At 34.2% G+C, this 23,086-nt stretch overlaps 1 protein-coding gene across 2 annotated transcripts in view; it reads right to left on the reverse strand.

Annotated features, from left to right (window-relative positions):
• Positions 1–4,979: 4,979 nt before the first annotated feature.
• Positions 4,980–23,086, reverse strand: part of FGFR1OP2 (FGFR1 oncogene partner 2) — a 33,736-nt gene continuing 15,629 nt past the window's right edge. The window contains exons 2-7 of one of the 2 annotated variants that reach the window (XM_027592921.2): positions 17,714–17,862; positions 15,093–15,210; positions 13,650–13,792; positions 11,180–11,293; positions 8,624–8,737; positions 4,980–6,984 (exon numbers count right to left, since the gene is read on the reverse strand). In XM_027592921.2, coding sequence (XP_027448722.1) covers positions 6,847–6,984; positions 8,624–8,737; positions 11,180–11,293; positions 13,650–13,792; positions 15,093–15,210; positions 17,714–17,848 — 762 coding nt within the window. In that variant the 5' untranslated portion in view covers positions 17,849–17,862 and the 3' untranslated portion in view covers positions 4,980–6,846. The remainder of the gene's footprint in view (positions 6,985–8,623; positions 8,738–11,179; positions 11,294–13,649; positions 13,793–15,092; positions 15,211–17,713; positions 17,863–23,086) is intronic. The other variant, XM_027592922.2, reaches the window with a different exon arrangement.

Genomic DNA, 23,086 nt, shown 5'->3' on the forward strand with positions numbered 1-23,086 from the left:
AGGAGGCTGAGTGCGTCCCATGTAGTGGGGTTGAAAGCATAAAGAAAAGCTTCCAGGCCTTCCCTTCTCTGTGGAGAGCCCCCAGGGGAGTCTCTCCCCTGTGTGCCCTGCCAGTCCTTGCAGCCCTTCACTTTGGTGCTTGGTGGGGTCAGTGAGCCCATTCTTTGCTTTTCACATTTTGATCCAGAAAGGATTTTTTTTTTTTTTTTTTAACTGAGATGTAATTGACCTACAACACTATGTAAGTTTAAGGAGTACAGTATGTTGATTTGATACATTTATGTTACAGTGTGATTACCACCACAGAGTGAGCTAATGCCTCTTGTCATGTCACATTCTTTTTGTGAAAACAGGATCTAGTCTCTTGGCAACCTTGAAGTTTATAATACAGTATTGTTGACCATAATCCCTAGTGCATTTGAGCTCCAGATTTTATCTAATTGTGAGTTCATTCCTTCCTTAAATAACATTTTCCCAATTCTCCCACCTCCAGCTGCTGGTAACCACCATTCCACTTTCTGTTACTAGGAATTTGGGTTTTTTAGATTCCACATAGAAGTGATATCATCCATCGTTTGTCTTTCTCTGACTTCTCTCACTTGGCGTAATGCCCTCAAGGTCCATCCATGTTGGAAATGGCAGGATTTCTTTATCATGGCTGAATAATATTCAATTATATATGTATACACACCACATTTTTATCCATTCACCCATTGATGGACATTTAGGATGTTTCCCTGTCTTGGCTATTGTGAATAATGCTGCAGTAAACATGGGAATTAGCCATTTTTTCAAGATCTTGCTTTTCATTTCCTTTGGCTATATACCCAGAAGTGGGATTATTATATCAGATGGTTCTCTTTTTATTGCCTTCCTTGTTAAATTTTATACTATAAATCTGCACAGAGCATACCTTGTCTTTCTATTTACCTTTCTTTTTCATTTTCTCCTAAGTCCCTAGAATTTAGCAGTTGTTTCCTGGCAGGGGGGTCAGAACACTTGAGTGATTTACAATCTGTGGTCCTCAAATTCTTTCGTTCTGTTCCAGAGTCCTATTAATATACCTCTATACAAGTATAACATACCTGACTCCACCCCCCCACCCCCACCCCCTGTGTGGATTCCTTCCCTTGGAAGGAGGTTAAAGGATGGCCACAATAACTTTTTTACTTTGAAGTTCTTAGGGAGCTAGAAGGCTTATTCACCATGCTTCATGGCTCTTCCTGCTAATGGATTCTCTATTGTCCAGACTGGCTTGCATGTCCTCTGTCCTGCCTGAACTGGGCAGAGCTTTAAGGAAGGGGGTGGAAGATCAGAAAATGATGCAGATGGAAGAAGTAGTTGAGACACATTAAGTGTGCCTTTGTTCCCCAGTTCAGTGTTTTCATCAATTGAACTGGACCTCAACACTTTTTTTTTTTTTTTAAGATTTTATTTATTTTAGAGAGTGTGAGTGTGTGAGCAGGGGGAAAGGGCAGAGGGAGAAGGAGAGAATTCCAAGCCGACTCTGCGCTGAGCGCTGGGCCTGGCTCAGGGCTCAATCTCACGACCCTGAGACCATGACTTGAGCCGAAACCAAGAGTCAGACACTTAACCAACTGAGCCACCCAGGCGCCCCAACACCTTTTTAAAATAAACTAGCTGCCTCATTTGGAGCAGGAGACCATCCATATACCAAAACTGCTTAAAACTGAAATATATGTATTGCGAGGGCTGGGCCTGAGTTCTAGAGGACTACTCTCATGGACAGAATTAAAGGCTTTCCTCTGAAAAATCTCATCTTGCTTATTAATGCCTGAAAGTTTTGGGGCGTCTGGTGGCTCAGTCGGTTAAGCATCTGCCTTCGGCTCAGGTCATGATCTCAGGGTTCTGGGATGGAGCCCCAGGGAGCCTGCTTCTTCCTCTGTCCATGCTTTCTCTAATAAAATCTTTAAAAAAAATGCTTGAAAGTTTTTCAACACAGGACAGTCTTCCATTTCACAAGTAGAACTACTCTTCTTCCAAACCAGCTCTCCCTCCTAAATTCCTTCAATGATATACACCAGTGATTCTCTACAGAATTTTCTCCTGAATGTTTTCAACCTCTTATATTCTATAGGTCTAGAGTCTGCATGACCAGGAATAAAATCCTTATGAAGTTTTTATTTATATTCCAGTTAGAGATAGGTCTTAAAATGAATATATTCTAGAAGTTAACATTTGAAGAATTCATTCACTTGATCTCACATCAACCTGTGATTTGATAACACTGAGTACTTGACCACTGCGTGGTGCTGAAATTTGAGATGAAGCTGATAAATTCTTGGCATTTTAAAGTAGTCAAGGTCTAGCCCTATTCATCTTCAACTGTAAATATAGACAGAAGCAATGTGCTAAGGCTTGGGGTTATACACTGGGACAGAGACAAGCTCTTGGAACACTGATTCTAACCAGCTTTCTTCTTTGTTAGTTTTATAGAAAGCCCAAATGTAGCTTTCCTAGCAATGTCTGATACTCAAGGAGTATATATCCTGTGCTTCAAGAGCAAGATGTTTTTACTCTGGGTCCAGTTCTACCTACTGATACTGACTTCAATATAGTTAATTTTCTGAAGGCTTTAGTTATTCCAAAGCAGAGGGTTTTATGTAGGTTTACTCCTTTTTCCTTATATGGAAAAAAAAAACTTGCAAGGGATATCATTAACTGGAAAAAAAAACTGAAGAACCAAGGTGTATTTCAGATTCCGACTGTGTGTGTGTGTGTATGTTTAAAAGCATTTATAGGGGCGCCTGGGTGGCTTAGTTGGTTAAGCGACTGCCTTCGGCTCAGGTCATGATCCTGGAGTCCTGGGATTGAGTCCCGGCATTGGGCTCCCTGTTCAGCAGGGAGTCTGCTTCTCCCTCTGACCCTCTCCCCTCATGCTCTCTCTTTCATTCTCTCTTATATAAATAAATAAAATCTTTAAAAAAATAAAAATAAAACCATGTATAGGTTAAGTTTTTCTGATTCACAAGAAACTTGTAATTACCTCTGGGAAGACATAGGTTGTAGGAAGAGATTGACTTTGAGCTGTAATATTTTCTGTATGCTGGATTTTTAACCATGTACATTTATTTTTTCCTTTATGTAAAAGATAAATTGTAACAAAAAGGAACATAACCTACTTTTGAGAATTTATATATGTGAAATAGGTACAGTACATAAAATACGTACATAGATGTTTAAGGAAGCAGTTTTATGTTAACAAAAATTACAGTCTGCATATCCATCAGTAGGAGAAATAGTTGAATAAATTATGACATCTATATAAAGATAGTTTCTGTTCCCTGCAAACCAAAGTTTTTTGTAACTAACTGACTAGTGTATGTAAAACAACAGAATTAGTTGGAAGTATACTGATGTTATTTGCTTCTGGACATTTCCCCCTATGCATTTGATTTTTACATAGTTGTAATTATATGTGCAATTTAGTATTAAGCTTTTTGTTATGCAAATTTAGGTACATATCTTTGTTCCTGTTGCTAGAATTTTTAAGCCGTAGTATATAATAAACTGCACTGGATAGATATTGATAGTAAATTAGTTTAATAATCTGGACATAAACTATTTCCCTATTGTATGATATTTAGGTCGAATCTAATTTGTTCACTGTAGCACCTATCATAATGTGGCTTTAACCTGGGCAAGCAGTGGAGATGGTGAGAAATGGTAGGATTCTGATATATTTAGAAGGGAGGGTCAGTAGGATTTGCTGATGAATTGGGTGTATGACATAAAAGGAAGTAGAATCAAAGATGCCACCAAGGTTTTTTGCCTTAGCGGCTAAAAAGATGGGAGTTGTTATCAGCTGAGATGGCTGGAGAGTAAGGATTGCTTTGAGCATGTTGAATCTGAGATCTCTCTTTGATAGTTACAGCTCTGGAGTTAATGAGAGGTTTAATGAGAGCTGTAAATCTGGGAGTCATCAGCATTACAGGTGGTATTTAAAGTCATGAGACTGGATGAGATCACCAAGGAAGTGAGTAGGAATACAGAGTAGAAATAAGGACTGAGCCCTGGGGCTCTCTAATTTTAAGTCAGAAGAAAGAACAAACACAACCACTGAGCTAAAAAGAAAGCCCCTTCATATTCCAATTAGAAATTATTCTTCAACAATGTTTCACTGAAAAATGCAATCCTATTTTACTCTGACCATCAGAAAAGGTAGAGATCACCAAAAATTGAGTTATGGATCTATAATCTTCCAATCAGTGAGGCAGTTTAGAAATAAAAAATTTTGGAAGTCACCTTTATATTAAAGAATATCAATTTGAGCAGATAACACTTTATCTGTGAGGTTGTATATAATTGTTTTTTTAGAACTGTATTTCCTATATAAAATAAAAAGTAGTGGATAGCTGATAAATAGATACTCCTTTTCCAGGGCTGCCATAACAAATCACCACAGGCTGGGTGGCTTAGCAGAAATTTATTCTCTCACAGTTCTGAAAAATCAAGAAGGCCAGAAGTCTGAAATCAAGCAGGGCTGGCCCCTTCTGGAGGCTCTGAGGGACAATGCATTCCATACCCTTCTCCTGGCTTCTGGTGGCATCGTAGGGCCCCGAGGCTTGCATAACTCTCTGCCTCTGTCTTCACATGGCCTTCTCCCTCATGCCTCTGTTTCAAATATCATTCTCTAAAAACACTGGTCAATGGATATAGGGCCCATCCTAAATCCAGGATGATCTTATTCCAAGATCCTTAAATCTGCAAAAACTTAAAATATGGTCACATTCACAGGTACAAGAGGTTAGAACCTGGACGTACCTTTGCAGGGACACTCTTAAACCCACCACATATAATAAAAAGGCTTACAGGATCAGGAATAAGTTGCTGGCCAATTCCTAGAAATACAGATAGAAGTTGTTCCTAAGTACTAGTTTTGTGGTAAGAGAGAAGATGCCATAAAAAAAACTATTAATAAATGTAAGCATTGTTCTCAAATTAACTTGGAGACCATATCAATTTCAACCATTCATCTTTATTGATAAAATAGGCTCCTATGCAGTACACACTCTCAGACATAAATTTAAGGTTTTGCTTTAAAAAAAAAAAGTATGGATGTTGCTATATAACAAAGTAAATATCTTTAAACACCAAGATCTTAAAATTATATCCAAGTAAGAAGACCAAGAATAAATTAACTTGTTTATAAAAATAATTATCAAGTAACATTCTGTAATAGAGCTGCCTCAATGAATTGCCTCAGACTTAATCTCAACTGTGTAGCTTATTTTAATTCTGACTTGGGATAAAAACTATATGAATGAATGTGCCACCAAATTAATAGATAATTCCCCCAAAACCAATAGAAAAGTTTAAAAATAAAAATTGTCATTTATAAAATATCAATTAAGGCCTCTGAGAAATGAAATCTATTCAGTGTTTGGGCCATTAGCCCTTTTCAGTCAGCCCCATCGACCCCACTTACTCCAAACTTAAGATAGAAAAATTTCAAAGTGAAAAGTAGTCTTGAATTTTACCAATATATGAAATTATACACAAAAATCACCATGTGAATATTTCTTTAACAAATTACATACCCAAAAGTAGAATTTGCTACTGTGCTAATTTTAATATAAATGAGTATATTTAATCATGTGATTTTTTTATCCTTTTATTCTATAGTCACAAAATAAGAAAAATTTAGATTTCAATTGATGTTAAAGTACATTTCTATTTCTAGTGGCTTTTAAAAATTTAAATACTGGATATTATTTTGTAAAAAATAAAACAAATACTTATAAATCTATAGATTTCCTACCCCCCAGTCCCCCTATGGACTGAAAGGTTACAAGAAAAATCTTATAGGTTATGAGGACCAGATAGAGCTTAAGCATAGATCCAGAAAACAATTTTTTTTTGAAATTTTAACTTACTTTCTGTATCTTTTAAGAACACTTTTAAAAAAGGGTTCAAAGAGGCAGAGCAACTTTCAATTTACTTTGAAATTACCATACCTAGCTTGCTATATCAAACATTTCAACTGTTAGCTAAAAGAGCTATATAATATACTTAAAGATCAACCAGAGAAGAGAAAAATCTCATCTTCATTGATTTAGAACCAAAACTTAATCTTTCAAAAGAGTAGTTTAACCTACTAATATGTCTCTTATAAGATCTTCTTTCTTAGAAAGTAATATTCTTTCTCTTTCATTCCTGAAATGATATTTCATATACTTAAGGAACTTATGGACAATTGTTAGCTGATATTTTAATTATGGTAAATAAGCTAAAATTAAATTACCTCTTTTGTTTATGGTGCATATATAAAACATTCCTACAGCCTTGCTAACTGAATTTTCTTTGATAAAAATTTACATTTATGGGAAGGTAGACAGGCAATCATTAAAGCTGAAGTCTCATGGTACATAAAGCTATTTGTTAACTCTGACTCCATACAGGGAGGAGAAATAAAATTTAGTATGACAATCTTCCATTCACAAAACTGTGGCAAAATGTGGATAATTTTATGAATTCCCAAGCATTTACTGGGGATATTTACACTTACCCAAGTATCATCCAGAATGTGCCAACTGCACTGCTGAAAGCTCTTGACAGTTCAGCACTCAGAAAATCTTCAGTTTGTTCATCAATTAACAAAGTTTCTATTTTAAATTTTATTTTGGAATAAAGTCTATGACCATAAACTACACATTTTTTTGTTGCTATCTCAAGAATGTCATTGCCAGTGCACTGTACATACTATAGAAAAAAATAAGTAAAGGGTAGCTTGAGACAGATTTTTCTGTTAATTCATTCACTTTAGTAGGCCAGTCCCAGTCACCATTTGGAGCCTTATAAGAAGCTCACAGACTTACAGGCTCTTCAGCTCTTCCTCAGACTCAGATCACTATTGGTCACTAATGCTGACAAAGATGAACTTTCAGACATTTCATCCTTCCTAAGGTTCAGAAATGATTCTCGAGTTATTTGAAGGATCTCTCTCAAGCCTTTGTTTTCTTGCTAAAAGAGGGAGAAAACAAAGATGTAGTCAGCAAGATAGCTCCAAGAATACAAACGTATCTTAAGCCAAACATATGAAGCTGTGACAGAAGGTTCTATTATTCAAAAACAAAACAACAAAAAAGAAAGTTCTATCATTGGCAGACATATACTAAATGACAGATGCAGTTGAGGCTGACAACTTGAATCCAGAGAATACTTTTTTTTTTTAAGATTTTATTTATTTATTTGACAGAGAGAGACAGAGCGAGAGAGGGAACACAAGCAGGGGGAGTGGGAGAGGGAGAAGCAGGCTTCCCGCTGAGCAGGGAGCCCGATGTGGGGCTCGATCCCAGGACCCTGGGATCATGACCTGAGCTGAAGGCAGACACTTAACGACTGAGCCACCCAGGCGCCCCAAGAATACTGTTTTTTAAAGAGATAGAAATTGTGCTCAGTGTTTTCCACCAGTGCAAAGCCTTATTTATGCAGCTGTGACTATAGATGGAAGCTCAGAAACTGCCTTATTTTACACTCACAGTATAGATGAAAAAAATAACACCTAGATTTATAGTTCTATAAACTCAACAAAGCCTGTGAATAATACCCTGGGACTAGAACCTCTTTGTACTTTAGTACTTTTACTCCTTTCCATGAGAGCGTGGAATGCAGGACAAGCCATCTGGTTTGGTTTGTTTTCTTCACTGGAATTTGAAAGCAGCAGGGCTGACTGAGTGAATTGTGATATTTTTCAAGGGAAGTGACCAGATCTAGCACTGATAAACAACTTTTTTTCCTAGATTAGTTACTGTAAGAAATTAGCAGACATTTAAAAATAACTTTTAAAATTCTCAACCACTTTGTCTTCAGTCTTACTTTCCAAGTTTCAATGGTACAAAGCAGGGATCAGCAAACTACATACAACCTGGCTTGAGGTCTGTTGTTTGTAAATTAAACTTTATAGGAATATACAATCTTTTTTGTGTATATGGCTGCTTTGTGTTACAACGGCAGAGTTGAGTAGCTGCAACAGAGAATGTCTGGTTTGCAAAGCCTAAAATATTTTCTATCTTGTCCTTTACTGAAAAAGTTTGCTTACCCCTGTTTTAAAGAATGCTTAGAGACAGAAATCACTTTTGGCCCTTTATAATCAATAATATCTCCACCATGATTTCAAAATGAAGCTTTTAAAGTATAAAAGTCTATTCTACTGATTTGAATTATTCAACAATGATTTATGCCTTTGCTACCACAAAATAAAGGACAGAAAAGCTTTGACATTCCCCAGAAAAATATGAGTGCCCAAAGAATATTTGTGGATTAAAAAAATTTTCCCTGCATCATCATGATCTCCAACAGAATGAAGGAATTTTTTAAATTACTAAATTAAAAAGCATATTCACCCAGTAACAGGAAGCAACATGGGATCAAAACATCAATTTTCTCAAATATCGCTATAAGTTACTACTGATCCTAGACTCTTCTATTACTATGGAAATGGTCTTGCATTATATACCTGTATAACCAGTATCCAGATTAAGAAAGAGAACATTGCCAGTTTTCCAGAGAAATGTATACATATATTTTTAAATAGGATGTATTTTCTGGCATAAATCTTTGTATGGACAGTTTTCACCCACATTTGCAATTTAAAACTTACTTCAAGTTGAAATATCCGCTCCTGTTCCTTGCAACCCTGTTGTTCATCAATTTCAATGGCTTTCCTCATTACTGCTGCCATTTCCGTTATCTGATCAACATGTGCTTGTAATTCCTGAAAAAAAGAGATGGGAGTTGCAAATCAGTGAAATACTTTATTTTTATTTTTGGATCCTCTCCTTTTTAAAAAAAATCTGCATTGCCACTTAGTATGAATATAATATTCTTACATTGCCATTTAACATGAAGGTACTATATCAAACATATTTACAAGAAAGTTGACTGACCATGAATGTGCTTTTGAAATCAGATTTCTGTTAGGGCTACAAGTAAGGATAAGTGGCACAATATAACTAAACCCACTAGCAAGAAGAGTACTCATATTTCATATTCCTCTCACCACAAATGATCAACACCTTTTCCTTTTTTATACCTACATATACTACTAATCAAAGTAATGTGGAAGACAAAAATTACTGACACATTCGATCACTTTACCCCTAACATCTTCATGATTTACAAATCTTTTCTGTATTATCCATGCCTAAAAACTGATCTCAATCCAACCTAGAAACTTTTCCAGATTATAATCTTCTTTGAGAGCAGGAACTGTATCTTGTTTATATTTGCCTGTGCCTGGTACATAATGGATAATAAATACTGAATAAAATGAACAGACATCTGCTTTTGAGTATTAAAATATTAAATGTCCTTCTTTGCAAACTGTTCAAAGTATCACTTAGGTATAAAATAGCCACATTTATTTGGTGCAGCAGGTAGCATAAATTTCTTCCAATCTCATGCTATTATTGTTTCGCACACCTACATGATATCTATGCACCTGCTAGGCAATAGGAATATGAAACCTATCAAGACATGTTCCCTGATTTCAAGGAGCTTAGAGTCAAGTGAAAGAGACAGACACGAGGTTTAAAAATCAACAGAAACTTGAGAATAATAATTTTTTCAACAAACAGCTTCTAAGACCATTATTCACTGGCAGTTGAGGGTGATTTTATTATATTAAGGTCGAACTTCAAAGCTAAAAACTTCCCCAATAACCCTGTCTCTTAAATAACTGTATATATCTGATTTGTAAAAAGGATTTGGAGAGGACCTCCAAAACCCACAGAACTAGTAAACTGTGGAAGAAATACGGAGAACAAATAGTATCTTTAGCAAACCACACATTTAGTATGTTCTAACCAACAAAAATGCAGGTCCTTAGGTTATTTTAATGGGGACACCTATACAATGCTAGCATGCAGAAAGGCAAAACAGGACTAATCTACACTATCCAATATGATGCTATATAAATATCAATTAAAATTAAACACCTTTTAAAAAGTTAATTCAGTCCCTGAGTTGCACTATTGACACTTGAAATGCTCAATAGCCACATGGTGCTGAACAGCACAGATAACATTTCCATCATTTCAGGAAGTCCTAGTGGACAGTCCTGGATTAGATTATGGTAGCAAGAATAATATCAAGACAAACATCGGTCATATTCTGAAATAATATTTTAAAAATGATTAATATCCTTCCCTCTGGAAAGGGAGCATAATGTTTAAAAGCAAGTTAAGTACAGACAACTGCAGCAAAAGACTGAGGATGATAAGTAAAAATCCTGAATACGAACATTTTCTTCAGTTTATCATTTAGTGTCCTTTTAGGGTAAAAGGCTGTACAGGAAGCAAGTAATTCTTTGCTTTTAAAATGGAAGAAAATGAGATTCCACTAATTTTTTCAGGACAGTCTGTTCCAATTAAATCATGAGGAAAAAAACACCCCAAGACTTCAAACAGAATAGTATTTTTATAGACCCAGTTCATGGATGGTTCATTTATTACAATAAAATCTTTAGGAAAGTATCACAGGTCTTTTAATGAACACAAGAGGCCCAAGAGCTGTGCTTTCAAAACTGTCTGAAAGGCAAGAAGTGTCAATAATATAATCCTTGAACTTCCTTGAAATGCCTTTCATTTTTAACTTTTGTTTAGGGTTATTTAAAATTTGCTCAATAAAGACCTGCCACAATAATAATAATAATAATAATAATAATAATGACAATATAGCATATATACATATAGTATAAAACCTAAACAAAGCATTTTTAGGTTGTTGAGAACTCAAACTAAAGAACTACAAACTATCAAAAATCTGAATTAAAACTGTTCCTTTAATAGTTCAAACAAAATTTTTATGAAATCAGATTAAAATGACTTCCAAGAAAACACTTTGATGTCCACAAAGATGAAAGCTGTTTATAAAATTTTGTAGCAACCAAATGAATACCTGGCTTGAACAACCTTTAAAGCCTGCAATTATCTAACAGGCTGTGTATGATACAATACACAGAGAATTAATGACAGATTTAAAGTTTCTACACTGAATATTTTTGCATGGCTATCAAAAGCACAGCATATTTTTTTAAAGCAATTTCACTTATTTGCTGATTTAAACTGGCAGGAAAATTCAATGTCAAAGAATGTTTTAAATGGACCTCCCCCCCTTCCATCCACACCCCAAAAGTTGACTGTTTTATTTAGTGTACATTCTGATTTGCTTCCAAGTGCCTCCTCTCCAGTCCATGTTGAGATGCTTCAAAGATGTGTCGAGATGCATCAAGGAAGAATCCTTCGGAGCTGTTACGATGTACCATGTCAATCTGTAGTATAGAGTCATTATAATGTTAATACGGATATCATCCGTAATTTAAAAACTGAATGAGTGTTAGTTCATGCGTGTTAGCCAACTGTTTGAAATGTTTGTTTTTTTAAGATTTCCAAAAAGGCATCTGTTCAAAAATAATGTAAAATTAGTATTTGGACAAAAATGAGTTCTTCTCAAACTTTTTATTGATTTTTTAATCTGTACTCAAAAACTTCTAAGTGAGGGTGAAATTCTGTACTACAGTGGTCTCAAAATGATCTCTTATGCCAAAATGCTGTTATGTGTAACTCTGCTTGTTACCCCTAAATGTGTTATAAAATTTTTTTGTGTTTAGGCTTATCAGAGTGTCAATACCTAAACACGTCCTGGAATCTCGTATTTTTCCACCTTTATCATACAAGTTTCTCTGCTCACCCACTTCTACTTGTTGACCCATCCTCCCTCCCCCAATAATTAATTCAAGGCTAGATTTAGATGGATTTGTCTGTCTTTCTTGACACGTTCCCAGATTCTCCTCAGGAGAACTAATCTTGCTTCCACTAGTATTCCTCTATTAAATCATATCTCTATTTTAGGATTCATCACATCCTACCTTATATGTTTGTATCTCCCTTTACACTATAAGCTCTTATGGCAGAGTAATGAACTTATTATTTATTCATCTTATTATTAATAATAACTAAGCCAGTGCAAGTGTTAATAAATGTTTGTTTAATTGAGTTGAAGTGTCTCCTTTTTGGGAAAAATCAAAATCACAAACATTAATATGTATTAGTTGGAATTAATAAGTAACTGAACAGTCATTTTATGGGAGGATCAGCACTTAGATGAATTCAATCTACGTAATAAAGGATGGTTTACAGCTATCTTAAGAAATGTTTAACTCTGTTAATTAATTACACTGTGCTAGTGAATGGTAAAATCTAATGTGTTCTAGAAAATATTTGCTTTTGGCACAGCTGCTACCAGATGGAACTAGCAACCTGCAGTATCTTATGCTAAACATTTTTTGGTAGAGCAACCTCTTTAGATCTTAACAAATTTATTTCTTAGGTTTTAAACATAACGGCCTTTTGGAATTTCTCAAGATTATATTTTACCAAGAATTTAATTTAAGTCAATTCATCTTTGTACCTTTAAAACAAACACTCAAGTTATACATTAAATTTATGTTTTTATAATGATCTCATTAATGATAGATAACTCTATATACAAAAGATTGCCACTTAAATATCCAAGGTTATTCCTTTTGGTTAGAAGATGAATAATATAATTAGATAACATTAACCCATATTTATTAATTTATTATTATACAATTGACAGAAGAGGTATCTATTACTAATTCTCTTAATATGCAAACTTGTCACACAAAGATCTATTTACTAGGTATTTCATTTTAATAGAATAATTAATAATTTAAAAATACCTACAAGCACCAAGATGGAAGAATTATTTTAAGGACTCTAAAATGTGTTTCAGTAATTGAAAGACATAAAAACATGTCTTAAAACAGTATTTCTTAAATAATGTTAGTTTTAACTAATAATAGTTAGCTCACCATTATCCAACACAGGTAATAGCTAGAAATCACAATATTGTAATATTTTTATTCACATCAGCAGTTAAAATTCAGCTTAAAATGTAAATAGGAAAGGATTATTATACTTGTCTTCATAGCAGTTGCTAATGAACACAGGGACATACACAAAGAAAACAGACACAGGGATGTCAATAAGTAAAATGAACAGAGGGAAAAACACTAATTTCTAACCAGTTCAGCTCTGTCTCTAAAAATGGTGTTAAGTGATATGTGATTGGAGAGTGGGGGTGGGGTCAAATCTTAATATGCTGGCACTTTTCCTCCCTGCCCCCTATGGTTTTCCCATCATAATCAGTATTGTTTACAGTCTGAATTAATTAGCCTCATTCAGAAAACAGTCTTAAGGAAAACAACTCTAAGTTTAGCTGGTTTCAGATTTCTGAAAACGTTTTTCAGCATTTCAGTTTTTGTTTTTGCAACAAATGTCAACACACAAATTAGAAGAAATATTTCTTAAAAGCAGATAACCTTATAAAATAATTTTGAATTGAATATACTTACCTTTACTTCCGAAATAAAGTTTATTTTTAAAAATATGTTAAAGCTACTAGGGAACAATAGGAGTTAAGAGAGTAAATCAAACAAAATATGTAACAAGAAATGACAAAAATAAGGAAAAGCATAAAATGTCAGAAAGATGAAACAGTCAATATCATGTTAGATACCTGTGATTTAAAAAAAAAAAATCTCAACACAAGTTAACCAATTGTGCTTCTTTTTCATTTTAAGTTATATTTATAAAATGGATTACCTTGGAGTGCTGTTCTTTTAACTTCGTTATTATGCCCGGATCATCTTTTTTGCTAGCCATCAGCAGTCTAAACATTTGCTCTCGATACTTGCTCATTATAAGTTCCAAGGCAGATTGATGTTCTTCCAGAGATGTACGCAATTCTATCAAGAATCACAAGAATAACAGTATATTTTACTCAAACTTGAGTTAAAGATGTACAAAATATTCTCTTCCCCACTGTATTTACCACAAAAAAAGGTGTTTCGAAAAGAAAATGTGTAAAAACCTTGACATAAAGAAAGCAAGCACACCAAATGGAGTCCTTTATTAGTTTTTTAAATGACCATTTAAAACTCAGTTTTAAAGAATCATTTCAACAAACATTTACTGAATAATAATTAAGTACCAGATAATGCTCTATATTAGGAATACCAAAAAGGCCATGGAGCTGAGTCTAGTGGAGAAAGCAAATGCATAAATAATTATAATACAATGTGTAAAGTACAGAGTAGAGCTCTACCCAAATATATATAAACAAAGTCTATGGGGAGAAACTGGTGAAAGTTTCACATTATTGAGATGAACTTGCATTCCTTAAGTTGAAAAATAAAGGAAAGGGCATTCTACACAGGGAGGCGTGAAAGCGGATGTTGTGTTCAGGACAGCAAGAACAAAGGTTTCATGGAGAAGAGAGGTATGGGAAGAAGACAGAGAAAAAGGCCTTGAGTTGAGTTTGAAAGCTCTGGATAAGGAAATAAGTATACAATGAAGGTTCTAAAGCAAAAAAATAACATGATTAGATACATCTTTGAAAAATGAATCTGATGCTTGTTTTGGAGACAGACTGAAGCGGGGGAAAGAGACTAAAATCACAGAGGCCAATTAGGACAGATGAGGTAAGAGACTATGAACACCAAAGCAAGAAACCAAAGCAGTGGTTCTGCAGAGAAGGAAAGTGAGTTACTTCATAGGTAACAACAATGGCACAAACTGGATATTGAGGGTAAGAATCTAGGATGGCTCCATGCAAGGTAGACATTCATATGTAGGAAAGGATAATGACTAATACATATGATTTGGGCATATGGATCAGAAATGAGAATACCAAAAAGGAAATTCAGTTGGCCATTTCCCCATTTTTGAAAATATTAAGAGTCCAATTGTATATTACAGCTCTTTTAATTTTAACTAAATTCAATTTTAACTAAAATCCAATGAACTATGCCCTTCAAAAGGGTATATTTTATGGTACGTGAAATACATCTCAATAATAGTAATAAAAGAACATGTGCAAAAGAAATGAAAAATTATTTTTTTTAAATAAATGTGAATCTAACTTTAAAGCCCACTCCTTTATTCTCAAAGCATTCTGATGAGCCACTTAGTAACATAATTCATTAATTTCCTGGTTCTTAACTTTAGTTGTCAAACTCCTTTGTGTTTTAAGATTATATATCTTACCTTTGTTCTCTTGTTGCAGTTCTCTGATTTGTCTGTTTTCTTGCTGAATTCCCATAACTAATGTGGACCGTGGCCGATGCCTTGCAACTTCATTAAGTTCTTGAATTTCTTCCTGATACTAAAGAAAAGATCAAAAAAGAACATGTGGGGAGAAAATATGTGAAAGTATATATCTCATATATCTGATAAGGGTCTAATATCCAGAATACATAAATAATTCTTACAACTCTCAATAACAATAAAAATAATAATCCTAATTTAACAATAATACATTAAAAAATGGGCAAACAAAATGAGTAAGTTTTGGGGAATCTAATGTACAGCATGGTGACTATAGTTAATAAGATTGTGTTATATGCTTAGAAGTTAATAAGAGTAGATCTTAAATGTTTTCATCACACCCATGGTAATTACGTGCAGTGATGCAGGTATTAACTAACTTTACTGTGATAATCATTTTGCAATATATATGTGTATCAAATCAAACCATCTTGCATACCTTAAGCTTACATAATGTTATACGTCAATTCTATCTCAATAGAGCTGGAAAAAAGTGGGCAAGGGATCTGAAGAGACATTTCTCTAGAGAAGGTATACAAATGGCCAATAAGCACATAAAAAGATGTTTAATATTACTAGTCATTAGGGAAATGCAATTCAATACAACAGTAAGGTACCACTTCACAACGACTAGGATGATCTTTTTTTTTTTCTTAAGATTTTATTTATTTGACAGAGACACAGTGAGAGAGGAAACACAAGCAGGGGGAGTGGGAGAGGGAGAAGCAGGCCTCCTGCGGAGCAGGGAGCCTGATGCGGGGCTCGATCCCAGGACCCTGGGATCATGACCCAAGCTGAAGGCAGACACTTAACGACTGAGCCACTCAGGTGCCCCTAGGATGATCTTAATCAAAAAGTCAAATAACAAGTGTTGGAGAGAATGTGGGGAAACTGTACTGTTGATTGAAATGTAAAATGGTATAGCTGCTTTGGAAAACAGTCTGGCAGATCCTCAAAAAGTTAAACACAGAGCTATTATATGACCCATTCATTCTACCCCCAGGTATATACCCAAGATAACGGAAAAAATATGTCTACACAGAAACTTGTACACTAATATTCATAGCAGTATTATTTATAATAGCCTCCAAAAAGAAACAATCCAAATGTCTATCAACTGATGTATAGACACAATGCACTATATCCTTATGATGGAATATTATTCAGCAATAAAAAGGAATAAAAAACTTATGCTACAACATGGATGAACCTCAAAAACATTACGTTAAAAAACCAGTTACAAAAAGCCACATATTGTATGATTCCATTCATATGAAATGTCCCAAAGAGACAAATCCACAGAGACAGAAAGATTAGTTGCTAGGGGCTGAGGGAAGGGAGAACTAGGGAACAGCTGTTAGTGGAAGCAAGCTCTTGGGGTGATGAGACTGTACCAGAATTAGATAGTGAGTATGGCTGCACAACCTGTGAATGTACTAAAATCCAATGAACTATGCCCTTCAAAAGGGTTAATTTTATGGGTATTGTGAATTATAGCTCAATAACAATAGTAAAAAAGAACATGTACAAAAGAAATGAAAAAAACTATAAATAAATGTGAGTCTAACTTTAAAACTGAACTCCTTCATTTTCAAGGCATTTTGATGTGCCGCTTGGTAATGTATTCATTATAACATTTCTGGTTCTTTGTCAAACTCCTTTGTTTTTACAACTCAATACCAGATATATGTTCCTTGGAATGCATGAGTCAAGCTGGACAGTTAGGGAGATATGTAATCTGTTTAGGGCAACAAAACAAGTAAACTTGCTCCATTATTTCCAGTAGCTTTGTTAAAAGCAGTATCCCAGGGTTGCTTCCTTTTACAAGATGGATAAGTTTCACAGGAGTAGGCTATAAATATACATTTCCCCCAACTGATTTCCATCATAATATAAGAAATTGTATAATTCTCTTTGAGTTGAAAATTTTGTCATAAGGAGGCTTTTAAAATGGTAGCTAAACTCCACAGACCACTGGAAAGTTCTTTTATGCAAGTTCTTTTATAAGAAAATTCTTACATATATTATAAGGATAAGAAGTGAAGCCCTTTTCATTTCTTTAACTGGTAGCATTAAGTGAAAATTAAGGTAGGAAGTACAGTATAAACCAGATATTGCTTTACATCATTTTCAAAAACTACTTTGTTGTTAAATAACATCACCTAAGTACTTTTATAAAGAAAAATATAAACATTTCTACATTATAAAAATATGAGACAGAGCAAAATATGTCACTATCAGTAAAAGATATTATTTGGTCTTTGTCAAATATCTCTGAACCTAATATATTCATATATTTTCTAAACTCCAATGTGCAACTTTGTCAGAAAAACAAGTAGTCAAATATACAGTTTTTAGAATATACGTACATATATATATATTACCTGGACATGACAAAATTATAGGATAGTCTAAAGTAAAATTAAAACCTACAAGTCAAACTACTTTTAAGTTTTATAGAACATTAAAAAAATAACTATTAATTAAGAAGTTTATGATTCAAGCAATACATAAATGTCTGCTTTTTTCAAAATGGAATCAACAAGAAAGAAAAATCAAACCTGCTTCATCGCTTCTACTCGCTTATTGAGAGCTGTGGTTTGCTCAATCAGAGATTCTGCTGCATCGTCATGATCTCTCAATCTTTCAACAAGAGCTTTAGCATCAGCAAGTGCCTTCTCAATTGTGCAACTCATTTCTAAAGGAATACCTATAAAATTAAAATCAAGACTCAAAACAAAGCCAGTATATCGTCTTACTATTTTAGTTTCATGTTAACATAGATATGCTTCTTAAGCTACATTTGTTACAGGATTGTTCACTGCGCAGAAAAAACACGTTAAAACACTTGTGGTTTTGCTTCTCAGGATGGCACAAGCTTGAAAGTGAATTTATAATATCAAAAAAATTAGAGCATATATAAATGATTTGCAGACATAATCAGAGTGTATTTAAAATACCCTGAATTTATGGTGGAGAAAAAAGTACAAATCAAGTGAATACATTTTATATTATATAAAAATTGTGCTCTTCATGAGATCACTCCCTTATCTTATTTGTGAAAAAGGTCACTTTATTAGTCCATACTCTGTGGTCCATGATTGTGAGCTGCTAACTGTGAGATCCTTTCTAGCCTCTGCTTTGGTCAGGTGACCTGAGATACCATTTACAACACATACTTATTGACCAGCCAAAGTGGTCTCTATGTGTCATGGTATGTAAAAGTGTCCTTCTTTTGGAGGAACTACGTCTTATATGAAGTACTATAATCCTAATTCTTGCACTTCTTTAGTAAATGGTTAAAAAAATATAACTTAGAACACCAGCCATTATGGGAAATTTTTGATATGTTAAAATCAATAAATAATGTGTTTAAGAGGAGCTCAAAAAATTAGGAGACAAAATATGAAACATTCAATAGTTAGCTTCTTTCTTCACCTACTATTCAGAGACCTCAAAACAAAATCATAATTTTAAAATAATCTCTCTCAAAGACTTTAGCCTTCTGAAATTTACTATCTTTGAATTTTTCTCTTAGTTTTACCTTACCTTCTATATGAGCCATCCTTTCTTCAGGGCTTTCTCAAAAAGTAAAGTCACACTGTAAAATTACTAGGCCAGAAGCCAGGTCTATAGACGTTAAATTAAAACTCTGGTATGGATCCAAGCTAAGGGCTATAATTAAGGATTTCATCAACTGTAGGAAGACAAATTTGCTATAGAATGCAAGATTGTTAGATTCTACTGTACTAGTTCAAACCTGAATAAGAAGATTCAAACAGAATCAAAATGTAAAACTGCCAATTTAGAAAATACTCAATATATGACATTTCCAGAGAGCTTTAAGAATTAAAAAAATCTGGAAATACAATTTCTGGCTCTCCAGATAACACAACCAAAAGACTTATCTTCTAAGATTTGAGAGATTTAGAAAAAGGTACTTGAAAAAACGATAAGCAAAGGGGTCATTAAGGTTACAACTGTCCCATACTGGCTAAAACACAAAAGGACAACTATCCAACATCTGTTCAAGATGCTGCTCCAAGGAAGACATTAGCATCCAACAATGCCCTGCCCTTTCTCTAAACTTCCAAGGAGAATTACTTAAAATTATAGATGGATAATAATACAGATTTCTTATTCATATGGGAGCCATCATATCTCCCATTAACCCCACTAGTATGAAACACCAGATCCTTCAGAATAAAATTTTGAAGTTATTTAAAGCCCCCTCACCAAAAAGAAAACAAAAACAAAAACAAAAACAAAATTGGGAGGGGGAAGAGGGGGCAAATTGACCTGTAATGAGTAACAAAAAAAAAAAAAAAAATAGGGTGCCTGCTGGGTGGCTCAGTCATTAAGTGTCTGCCTTTGGCTCAGGTCATGATCCCAGGGTCCTGGGACTGAGCCCCGCATCGGGCTCCCTGCTCCGCGGGAAACCTGCTCCTCCCTCTCCCACTCCCCCTGCTTGTGTTCCCTCTCTCGCTGTGTCTGTCAAACAAATAAATAAAATCTTAAAAAAAAAAAATTAAAAACAAGACATATTTGTCTTACAGTAAAGATAATTGATTGTAACAGATGGTCAAAGAAAATAATAACAAAAAAAACAAATTTGAAAGTCTAGAGAAAATTGTAAAAAGACCTTAGAGACATAAAGTTTATCTTGGCTTAACAGAACAACTCAAGGGCTAAGAACCTCTAACAAACCCAGGCCCCAACTTGTAAATATTGGGACGACTATCTGAAAAATACTTCTTTATCCTCTGTAACACAACATCTACAAATATAATACACAGGATCTGTTTCCAAATAGACTACACTAAGGCTCCTACATACGATTAGATGATAGGTGATATAGACATCAAAAAAACTATACTGTGTATGATTCAGTAAGTTTTCCCCCCTTACCCGCCCCAAAAAAATGGGAGAAGAAAAAAAAAAAGCTGAGCTCCTAGATTCCTCTGGGCAAAAGAATCCACAGAGACTGATAGGTTAATTGGAAGAGAGCCATTAATCTAGATGGAGTCTTCCTAGGTAATCATGTCTTTCTTTTTAAAATCTTTCTTTTTAAAATGTGAAAAAGTTATGCTGTGTTCTGGGGATATTAACTTCACAACATGGCACCAGAGTCACTACCTATTAAATCCTATGCCTTAATTGAGGAGCTAAGATAATCCTTCCCTCAGAGCAATCGCCCTTGATTAAAGCATCTTCCTAACTTACACTAGGTCTTTTTTTTTTTTTAAGACTTTATTTTTTGACAGAGACAGCAAAAGAGGGAACATAAGCAGGGGGAGTAGGAGAAGGAGAAGCAGGCTTCCCGCTGAGCAGGGAGCCCAATGCGGGGCTCAACCCCAGGACCCTGGGATCATGACCTGAGCCAAGGCAGATGCTTAACCGACAGGGCCACCCAGGCTCCCCTACACTAGGTCTTTAAACCTAATGTTGCCATGTCGCAAACCCTATTGGTAAAGGAAAACCACTCTATGTTTTCTACTAGTTGAATAATTATGAAATACTGTTACTTTCACCTTTTCATATTACCATCCACTAGTGACACTCTTACTCCAATAACCAACCCACTGAACGAAAATCTCATGATTGTTTCCATTCCATAAATCAAGAAATGTCCAAGCCCCAAACAAAACTTTTGAATTCTCTAGGCACAAATCTTACTTTACTGCTTGTAAATGGTTTTTAGAGTAAGCACAAAAAGTGACAATACCAGGCTTGATATACAATAGGTACTTCAGTCACTCTGATAAAACTAATTTTCTTACTGGAAGCCAAACCGATCAAATGACTTAACTGTAGCTGTCTAAAACAGAGCAACTTGCTTAAAAAAAAAAAAAAAATATATATATATATATATATATATATATATATATATTCTAATAGCTGGGTCATTTGTGGGATAATTCACTTCTTTGAAATACTGCCAAAAAAAAAAAGTTCCTCAGATATCCCTTAATAAACAATGACTACATTAACTATTTAATGGCTTGATACTACCTAAAATAAGAGACACACAATTAAAAAAAACACCATACAAGCTAGGATGCTATGTATGTACTAGTATACATAGTGTAATTATGGCACTTTATACATATATATGGAACTTCTATACCTTATGTTATAAACAGATTTCTTTGACTCAAAGTCCTTATGCAAGGGCCTCACATAAAACAGCAAAATCATAAATCTATGGAGAAGTTCAAAGATTCCATCATAGACATGCAAAATCTGGTCTAATTCCAAAAAGAAACATGGGATGATCAAGTTGTAAAATCCACGAGGATAAGAGCTGCCACAATCAGAATGGTGACTCGATAGCACCAGATGAAAACTCAAGTGGACACTAGAAACTCTAGGAAACATCACATTCCAATAGGAAAAAAAATTGGCCACAATATTAGAAACACTGATGGGAAAATTTTCTGGATAGCAGGGGATATGGCCCAGTGCATGTTTTATTTGCAAATAAATTAATCTGCAAAAATTTAAAAGAATAAGTGAGGACTAAAACCATTCCTAAAGAATTTTTTGAACATTTTCCAGTGGATTTTGTAGGGCTGTCTCTATGCTCTAGCAATATGTAACATTCCTTAATATACTATTATGTTTATATTATGAATGGGTTGAAAAAGTCCCCTGTTAAAAAGCCATAATAATTGCGATAGTTAAAATACTACTATAGTTTGTATTTCCCACCAATGACATTCTAACTTCTTAATCAAGTATTATGGAAATATATTTAACTGGCACATTTATGAATTTAAATTATGCAACACTCTCTCTTCCTCAGAAATCTTCCTGTCTTCATCATTCCCAGTCCTCAGTAAAACTCAAACAGGATAAATCCAAGAAGGTCTAAACTCAGACACACCATAATCAAATTTCTGAAAACTAAACAGAAAGAAAAATTCGTAAAAATAGAAAGAGACAAATAACACTTATGGAGAACCAACAATTTGAAGGACAGTCAGAAGCCAAACTGATTCAAATTGAAAGCGGAACACTTAAAATGCAGAAAGAACAGAACTGTCACCCCAGAATTCTATATACAGCAAAAATACCCTTTATATATGAAGGTGAAATAAAAATCACTCTCAGAAGAAAAAGAATTCATTTCTAACAGATTTGTTCTAAAAGAATTTCTTCAAAGAGAAGCAAAATGGTATCAGAAGGAAACTTAGAGCATTAGGAATAAAGGAAGAGTAACATAAATAAATAGGCAAATATCATAAACTATTCTTGAATGCTTTAAAATGTCTGATGTTTGAAAACAAGAACTATAACTTCTGTTTGATAGAATTTTCAGTTTATGTGTATGTAATATATAACTATGATATAAAGGTGGGAGGATAAATGGACCCTATATAGTGATAATGTTTTAACATGTCACCTGAAATTATTAAAGGTCACCTGTAAGTAAAACTGTTTTATGTACGTGTGTATGTATATATATATATATACACACACAAACATACATGTATGTATGTTTTTTTTTTGGTTGGAATAAATTTATTTCATCTGTCTGTAAATAAGGTGTTTAATAGTTACGGCATTTTTTTAAATGCATATTAAATCAGATGAGTTAGACTGTAACCCAGATGTAACAAAGTGCAGGGAAAGAAATGGACAAATCAGCAACAAGATTTGTTTTTAAATCTGTACATTATCCACAAGGCCCAAACAATAGAAGCAAATACTAGAACGTCCCTAAAGTAGTGCCATTCGAAAGAAACCTTTAATAGGTCGGTTAAAATTCATCTCACAATAGCAACAGTTCATTTTAACAATAGTATGGCACAGAACACAAACATACATGTATGTATGCATGTTTGTATGTACGTATATATATACATATATATATACACACACACATACGTATATGATTCCTAGAGAAATCCCTAAAGAACCTGTACAGAGAT

The sequence above is a fragment of the Zalophus californianus genome, chromosome 9 (assembly GCF_009762305.2).
Source record: "Zalophus californianus isolate mZalCal1 chromosome 9, mZalCal1.pri.v2, whole genome shotgun sequence".
In the NCBI taxonomy this organism is placed as follows: domain Eukaryota; kingdom Metazoa; phylum Chordata; class Mammalia; order Carnivora; family Otariidae; genus Zalophus; species Zalophus californianus.